Source organism: Neltuma alba, unplaced genomic scaffold (assembly GCF_004799145.2).
Source record: "Neltuma alba isolate B1F8T4 unplaced genomic scaffold, ASM479914v2 tig00011741_pilon, whole genome shotgun sequence".
In the NCBI taxonomy this organism is placed as follows: domain Eukaryota; kingdom Viridiplantae; phylum Streptophyta; class Magnoliopsida; order Fabales; family Fabaceae; genus Neltuma; species Neltuma alba.
The window spans coordinates 198,209-207,896 of NW_021636369.1; the positions used below are offsets into that span (position 1 = coordinate 198,209).

General features: G+C 33.5%; 1 protein-coding gene across 1 annotated transcript; it reads right to left on the minus strand.

Moving 5' to 3' along the window:
* Positions 1-2,768: 2,768 nt before the first annotated feature.
* On the minus strand, positions 2,769-7,584 carry LOC114717520 (uncharacterized). The gene is made up of 2 exons (XM_028902680.1): positions 7,245-7,584; positions 2,769-2,830 (listed from the first exon to the last, which is right to left on the minus strand). Exons 1-2 carry the CDS (start codon positions 7,582-7,584, stop codon positions 2,769-2,771), a joined length of 402 nt encoding a protein of 133 aa, XP_028758513.1.
* Between the last annotated feature and the right edge of the window lie 2,104 nt (positions 7,585-9,688).

The window sequence follows — 9,688 nt, forward strand, 5'->3', positions numbered from 1 at the left end:
AAAACAAAGTAAAACAATAAGGACCTGATAAAAAGAAAAAAAATTATAAGGACTTGATTAAAAATATATGAAAGTATAAGGACATGATAAAAAGAAAAAAAATTATAGGGACCTGATTAAAAACCAGTTGAAACTATAAGGACTTATATATTAATTATCCCAAAATAATAAGGAGAAATAGAAGAATTTTGTTGGAAAATAATTATTATAATTTTCCAAGCCAATTATGAAAAGTTTGACTAATTCAGGAAAATTGGTCAAGAATAATTATGGGAAAAATATTCCAAGTCATAGAAATTGAGAGAAAAATAAGGATAATATCCTTTGAGAATTATATGAGATTATAAAATTATTTTTAAGGTCAAATTACCCTTAGAGAAATTACAAAGGAATTTAAGGATGATTTAGCCTAATTTAAGGGCTTTTATTTGGAAAACTCCAAATAAATATTTTTAAGAGAATAAAGGTTCAAGAAAATTCCTATGATATCTCAAGGAATTATAAGAAATTATGGAATTAAAAGAAAATCCTCAAGTACCCAAGCTTTTCCTAATTTCTTTGAAAAGTGAAAAAATCCGTAAGAAAAGGAAATTAATTTTTCCTTTTATGTTAATTATGGGGAAATTAATTTTGAGACAAAAGAGGGAAATTTAGAAAGATAAAAATAAGGAGAATAAAATAGGGCTCTGATAGAAAATAATTATAGAGGTTAGAATACTGTAATTATAGAAAAGGATTCAAACCCGGAGTCAAAGTGCACTGATAAAGAGCTTTGCATTTTGAATGATCCTCATTGAGCCAAGTGTCAAGCCCTTAATGGAGAGGATTTGAAATTGCCAAGTGTCATTTTCTAAATGGAGAGGATTTTGACTTTTGGTAATTAATTTCATTTGGATTTAGTTAATTAAGAAAGAGAAAGAAGGAACCAAGGGGGTAGTGACACTTGGATTAGCATTAATGATGGTGGTTGAGATATTTTGAAGCATTAAATGAGCACTTCCTCCTCTAAAATCAGACCTCCATTTCGTGCAAGCCATAGCCAAGAGAGAAAAGAGAGTGTTTCAAGTGGAACCAAGGAAGAACTAAGGAGAAAGATAGCATCTTGGAGCACACAAGTGAGATTCAAGGTTAGTTTTTGGTTCTAAGTTGTTCCTTGCCTTGTTTTCTTGCTTTGTATGGTTGAAAATCTTGTTTCTCCTCTTCTTTGGGTGCTAGACGAAATGATGATGGTGTAGGGGAAGGAGTTATGTTGCTCAAATATGGTAAAACACTTCAAAACATAAAAGATCCAAGTGGTTACAAGTGATTTTAGGGTGTTTTGGAAGTGTGTTCTTTATTGTGTATTGTAAGGAGCATTTCGGTTTTGACACTAAATGGCCCCTAGGATGAGATTTTCAATTTTTTGATGGTTCCATGGTGTTTAAAATGGAAAAACATGTGGGGATAAGGCAAGAAAGGATTTTTAAACCCTATGGAAGACAAGTTTAAAAGCAAAGAGCAAAGATGGAACCTTTATGAAGCAAGAGTATTTTTGAGTTATGTTCTTGCTTTTGGTTGAAATGGATAATGATTCTTGTTGTCCTTTTTATGAATTATCATGCTAGGGTTTGACCTTTGTGAAGAAAATGAAGAGAATCAAAGAAAGCACAAATCTTTGGATCAAGGTAGCAAGTTAAACCTAGCTACGTACTACCACTAACTAGCATTGTTGATTATTGTATGGTTAATTGCTATTATTGTGGTTGAGCTCTCTTGATTGTTATGTGGCTACTCTTTATAGTATCTTGCTTGGGCCTTTGCATGATTGAGTTTGTCAAATGATAAGCATGTTAGTTCATCAATAGTAGCTAATGTGATCATGCATAATAATGATGCTTGTTGATGCTATAGTTGGTTAATTTGCTATTGGGATTTCCATGAAATCTCATCCCCCAAATGTAATACAATATTTTAGGGCCTGAATCATCTAAGGGAAAGCAGCAAGTGGAAGGCTAAATTATGGCAATTTTTACCATAAAATTTCGTGACATTTTGGTTGTATAATGAAGGTGCTGGACAGTACTGAAATTTCTAGACACAGCCCCCTTCACGCAACTTCGATTAAGTTTTCAAATGTTTCTGACCGTAAAATTTGATATGGTTAAATATGACATCTTGAGCTTCATGTTGATAGCTAATACGTTAAAAATGGCCCAGTATACGATTTATAATGATTTTTCAAAGTTAATGGTCAGAATCTGGGAATCAGGGTTTTTGGCAAGTGGACAGTGTTGCTTTTCTCAAAAACCTGATGCTTTCTCTTAAGGAATTGGACAATGAGATTATTTTTCCTTTAAAGAGAACTTAAATATATTTAAGTAGAATTTTGAACCACCCCAATTGGATTTTTGAAGAATAAGTTATGAATTTTTGAAGTTAGGCCAGAAAAACTGGATTTTTACCCGATGAACAGTAAAAATCCGAAATTTAGCATTTTTATGGTAAAAAGTGAGCCCAAGACCATCCAATGTGCTCTAAAATGATTTTGAAAGGAACTTAAGTCAATATAATAGTAAGGTGTGACACATTGGTTCCTGATACATATCAATTGTGGGATCCACCATGTTACTAGGTCTAGGAAGGTTCATTAAATCCTCAACAGTAACCCCTAAAAGGTTAGCCCCATGCTCTTAATAATTGTTGGACTCCTTCGTTAAGTATCCTGGGTTAGCAATCCCCATAGTCCATCCCACTAGCTCCTCTATTGTGAGATCAATTATGTTAGTATCCTAATCATTAACCGACTTCTCAGATCTAGCATCCCAATCTATGGTGTTTTCCATCACAATTCCTGCAACAATATGTCAAATTTTTTAACTGACATATTAACTAAGCAGAGCATTCTATCCTATGCCAAAACCTCCGCTCTGATACCAAAAATGTCACACCTTACTATCGGATCTACTTCGAATTTAATTAAAACCATTAGGGTTAAAAATCTAAAAATTGCATATTTGATTCTATGGCTTCCAACACATGTTCTTTAGGTTCATCCTATACCATTTTTCATTTTGAACACAATGGAAGCCTCAAAACTTTGAAAAACAAATCCCAGGGTTTAGTTTTGAAAGTGGCCGAAAGGTCCTTCTAACAAACCCACCATGAAAAATTTCCAACAACATCTTGGACCACTTGAAAACATCTTAAATCATAGTATTCTAACTATATTTTGCAGCAAAACCTCCTTCCCTACACTATACCCATTTTGGCCAGCAACAAGAAGGGACAAGAAGTGATTTTTCCAACCATACAAATTGATAAAACAAAGCAAGGAACATCTTAGAACAACTTACCAAACTTGAATCTTAGTTGGAAGATCAAATATGCTTGCTTTTTGCTTGATCCCTTCACAAAATCACTCTTGCTCTCTCTCTTTTCTCTTAGGCCGAAATGTAATCTGATTATGGGGGAGGAAAAGCTCAATTAAGGCACCAGAAATATCTCACCAACTAACATTAATGCTATGCCATGTGTCAAAAGCTTACTTAGTCTTAATCCTCTCTCTTAATTAACTTAAATCATAATGTAATTAAATTCCAAAGTCAAAATCCTCTCTATTAGTAGCTTGACACGTGGAAAACTTTAATTACCATCCATTAGAGGCTTGACACATGGCTAAATGTGAACCATTTGAATTGCAAGACTCTAGTCTTTCTTTATCGGTGCACTTTGACTCCGGGTTTAATTTCTTTTCTATAATTACAGTGTTCTGGCCTCTGTAATTATTTTCTGTCAGATCCATAAATTATTCTCCTCATTTTTATCTTCCCAAATTGCCCTCTTTGTCTCAAATTTAATTTCCCAATAATTAAATAAAAGAAAAACTAATTTCCTTCTCTTTAGTGATTTTTCCACTTTTCAAAGGAATTGGGAAAAATCTTGGATACTTGAGGATCTTCTTTTAATTTCATAACCTCTTATAATTCCTTGGGATATCACAAGAATTTTTTTGGGATTTTATCCTCCTTAAAAATATTTATTTGGAATTTTCCAAATAAAGGACCTTAAACTAGCTTAAATCGCCCTTAAATTCCTTTGTAATTTCTCTAAGGGCAATTTGGTCATAAAACCAATTTAATAATCCCATATAATTCTCAAGGAACATTGTCCTTATTTTTCTTATTTTCTGAGGCTTGAAAATATTTTTCCATAATTATTCTTGACCAATTTTTTTTAATTAGTCAAACTTTTCATAATTAGCTTGGAAAACTATAATGATTATTTTCCACTAAAATTCTTCTATTTCTCCTTGTCACTTTTGACCCTTAATTATTCAGGAATATTTCTTATTCCTAATTATCATAGTACTGGATATGACAGTTGGATCTACGGCTATCCTAAAATAAGTGAGATTTGAGACCTGGAGACTGAGCGAGAACGATGACGGATGAAGGAAGTAGAAGAGAAAGAGAGAGAAGAAAATTGAGATGGAATGAGAAAGAAGTGTGAAGCTCTCCATTGGAAAGCAACGGTGGCTCAGGGAGAGAGATGGATGCCAGCAAGAGACTCTGATAAATGAAGCGAAGGAGGAGAAAGAGAAACTGAGGAAGGATGAGAAGGAGAGGTGACTCCTAGATAAAGTGGGACCCAAAAAAATAGTAGGTAACAGACATTTAGGACCATTAACGGATTTGGTATTTTTGCCTTGTTTTGAAAAGTTCATATGTATCTTTGCACCGAACGCTTTATTATGGTACTTGGTACTCATTTTGAATATTACAATAGGTAAATTTACCACTTTATCCTACTTATTAATGACATAATAATTGTGTGCAGGTTTAAGAAGATGGTGAAAAAAGATACAGAAGTGATAAAGCCCTGTCATTAGACTCTCAAATAAAACTAAGCTAAATGCAATATAGTAGCACTAACCTAGATGTCGATCTCTTGAGGAGCCTTTGAATGCCTTAGTAATCTTATCACAAATATCAATTTAACCAAGTATGATGTATGAAGTATGTATATAACTAGTGATTATATCAAAACCTAAGTACAACTATCTAAACTCTTTGTAATTTTTGTATTTTAATGAATGAAGTGAAGGCAATGTATGAATTATCCTTGATGGTCAGGTCCACTAATCATCCTAGTTCCTTTGTTCATTCAGTTCAGTTCCTTTACTAGACTCGGTTTATGAAGATCTTCTACAAATAATTAATTCAATGAGCTAGAACCCTAAATCATCAAACTCACCTAAATGTCTAATATGGATTATGTTTTGCATAAGGTATTTAACTCTCTTAATTAACAATGCTAGCATCCTAACCAGCCAATCAAGAGATTCAAACACTTGAGAAGAAAGAATCAATATAATAGAAGGAAATATCAATTCAACTAATCAATTAGAGTGCAAAATACAATCCAAATCTCAATCTCAATATAAAACAACCAGATTACATCTCTTTACAATCACAAATCACAGATCTAAACCATAGAAACTACAATCTATCAATGTAAAGAATGAAACTAAGATTAAAGTAGAAAAAACTCCTAATTATAGCTCCAGGAACTCAAATTGGCTTCATTGAACACCAAGGAATGAAGATCTAGCCTCTCATGACTGAAATCACAACTTCACCAAGCTCTGTAACTTCCATGGCCATAGCAGCAATGATTTGAAGGGAAATAGAGGAGAATAATCAGTGGAAATGGAAGAATAGGGGTGGAAATAGTTGATTGATGATGGAGAATGGTAGGGGAGTGAAGAGAGACGAAGTGGGAGGGCTCTGGACAGAGAAACGAAGCTAAAATGGAAGAAGTCGTGGAATCCCAAACTGGCACGCATTTTGGAATTTAAATCTGGAAATTTTGAGTTTCGTCATGACTAATTAATATGTTGGTCGTGACTAACTTAAAAACGATGCCATATGGATAAGTGACAGTGTTTCCTTCGTGATGATCATTACTCGTGGTGAAAACAATATTTGGTCACGACAAATGTAGGCAGACCCTTCTTCTAACGTTCCTTTGATCCTCTAATCACCTGTAATATTCAAATTAAGCTCATAATCATCAATTCTTAGGTATGTGGGATACATAGGAGTCAATGAATGAAGTAAACTCAGGAATTAACATATAAAAGCACACAATTGACCCTTGTACCCCTTATGCACTATAAACTCTATCTTAACCCGAAATAACACAATTAAAGACCATAAAAGCATAAGTTTGGATTGGGAAACATATATAAAATATGAGACTTATCAACTCCCCCACACTTAGCTTTTGCACTCCAGGGCAAAACACTTAATGCAAAATAAGAGGTATGACTAAATGTACTATGCAAGCATCAAGAATCACATTTGGCAATCACAATTCCATACTCACATCAAATCCATGCTCATGTCATATGCTGAAAGAACTAGGCAAATGGTGCAAGGACTAGCCCAAATGAATGCTCAAGAAACCTCCCAAGAAAAAGTATTTCACTCACAATTCTTAGGGGTAATTTCGCTCGACATCCACTTAACTACACTCTACCATATGCTTGTAATGGTTCTAAGCTCTCCACCACTAGTAGCAACGACACAAAAGATCAATAGGACTTTTATTAGGTTGTAATGTTGGAAAGGCAAATGAATGGAGGGTTAAATGCATGGGTGTAATCGAAGGTAGATAACGAGAATGGAAATCAAAATGAACCAAATGCTTATATGCAATTGAATGCATAAGAGTATAGAAGACAACTCCATGAAGCTCACTTATTCCAATAATATTTTTTTTTCCTATTCTTTTTCCTTCCTTTCTTTCCTTTTTTTTTCTTTATATATTTTTTTTCTTTCTTTTTCTTACTTTTTTTTCCTTCTCTTTTTTTCCTTTCTTTCTTCATTTTTCTCCTTTCAGGAGAGTTAGTCTTGACTAACAGGTTACTTCATCGCGACCAAGTATCACAGAATAGTCATACCTTTCTTTTAATTGATATAAGAGGTCATCTAACTCAAGAAAAGATAAGGATACAACACAATTAAGTTCATTTCTATGTGCAAAAGTGAAGAAATGAAAATGATGGGCTCAAAGGGTTCAATAAAGGATTAGTTTTTTAAGGTTGGCTTTTTGGTTAAACTAGCTTTTTAAATGAATGCCTATGTCATCTCAATCATGTCAATGCACAAAATGATCACCTACACTCATAGTGATAGAACCTTCCTTCATTTTAATTTCAATATTAGTGGTTCTCATGAAAGGTCTACCAAGAATTAATGCACCTTCATTCATGCTTTTCTTAGACATATCTAAAACATAGAAATCTGCAGGAATAACCAAGTCTTTAACCTTTACTAACACATCCTCAAGCACCCCATGTGGATATCTAATAGTGTGGTCTGCTAATTGCAACATAACAATAGTGGGCTTAAGAGTAGTGATACCTAGGGACTCATAGACTGACTTGGGCATCATATTAATAGCAGCTCCTAGGTCTAGTAAGGCTTTTGGAATAGTGGTCCTTCCTATAGTGCAAGGTATGGTGAAACTCCCCGGGTCTTGACATTTAACCAGCAATTGAGGCTTAAAAAGTACACTAACATTGGAGGGTGGTTGGACCATCTCATTAGGTTTGAACTTCTTTTTATATTTACACATATCCCTCAAAATCTTAGCATATTTAGGTTGAAAGGCCAACTCAAGTAAAGGTACATTAACTTCTAATTTACTAAACAACTCAAACAAGTCATCATCTTTCTTTTTAGAACTAGCTTTTTTCATGCCTTAAAGATAAGAATGTGGAAAAGGAAGTTCTTGAAGATTTACCTCATTACCCTTATTGCAACCAATTTCTTGAGTGTGAGGTTGACTCCCTTTAGTAGCTCCAACATCCTCTTCATCATTCACAAGTGTATTGGCCTTCTTCTTTAAGATGCTCTTCTCTTTCATACTTTCAGATGAGGGTATAGCTATGGAGGTTGGTTCTTGAAATTGCAAATCTTCATCCAATACTTCCTCTTCATCTTCGCAGTAGCAATAATCTGAAGGGAAATAGAGGAGAATAATCGGTGGAAATGGTGGATTGATGATGAAGAATGGTAGGGGAGTGGAGAGACGAAGTAGAAGGGCTATAGACAGAGAAAACAAAGCTAAAATGGAAGAAATCACATAATCTCGAACTAGCATGCGTTCTGGAATTTAAATCTAGAAATTTTGAGTTTTGTCGCGGCTAACTTAAAAATGACGCCATATGGATAAGCAACAGTGTTTCCTTCGTGATGATCATTAGTCGCAGTGAAAACAATATTTGGTCGCGACGAATATAAGCAAACCCTTCTTCCAACGTTCCTTCGATCCTCTAATCACCTACAATATTCAAATTAAGCTCATAGTCATCGATTCTCGGGTATGTGGGATACATAGGAGTCAATGAATGAAGTAAACTTAGAAATTAACATATAAAAGCACACAATTGACCCTTATACCCCTTATGCACAATAACCTCTATCTTAACCCAAAATAACACAATTAAAGACCACAAAAGCATAAATTTGGATTAGAAAACATATATAAAATATGAGACTTATCAAGAAGTTACTGGATTAAAGGTACTCAATGCTGAAATTTAATAACGTAACAAAGAGCAGACACATGGGATGAGAGCAATTGCAAATGCTACTTCAGAAAAGCGAAACAAAATGGCAAATGCTAACAATGAGCCATATGGAAAAAAAAAATAGGAAGAGTCCATACAAGAGAATGATAGAAAGGATCTTACCATGCCTTATTATACAATAGTGGGATTTAAATTATATGTTCTTGAGTTCAAACATTATTTTGAGATTTCATTGTTGTACTTGTGTGAATATGATGATGGTACTCATTATTGTGGTCATACTTGTCATGGTGACTTGTTACTCACAAAAGAAATACAAAGTCAGCTACTGTTATGAAACTACTTGAATGGATAAAGACACAACTAAAAAGAAAGCAATAACATATCAATTGTTATATTTCAATTTGAGATGTGATTTTAGTTAGTTCAAAATGTGTATAAATTTGTGAATATGGGAATTTGCACAATTTCAATGTAAGGAATTATATTTTATTAATATATTACATGTCAATTAATTCCAATCTTTTATTTTTCCCCACTAATTTGCAAGTCTAGAAGCTATTATTCACAACTAAAATATGCCATTTTCCAGCAAGGATACATAAATTCACAACAAAAACATGTCCATTTATAGGTGACCTAATTTAGTTCAAAAATTTGAACATGATCATTGACAAGTCTATGGGCTACTATTCACAATGAAGATAAATGACTTTACAACTAAATTAATTAAGCATATTCACAACTAGAATACATAATTTCACAACAAACATTGGGTGATTCACAATAAAGATAAATAAGTTTACAACTAAATATAGGTATTGACAACTAATCGAATTCACAAGAGAGATATGAGAATTTGTAACCATTGGCATTAATTGAGGGAGTTAGCATTCACAACCAAGATAAAGAGATATACAAGAGGAATACAAGAATTTACAACCATTGAAAATAAGTGAGGGAGTTAGTATTCACAAGTAAAATACAAAAATTTACAACCAAGATAAGGAGATATACAAGAGAGATGCGGAAATTTACAATCATAATAATTAAGGGAGTTAGATTCAACAATGAAATACGGGAATTCACAATCAATATAAGGAGATACAA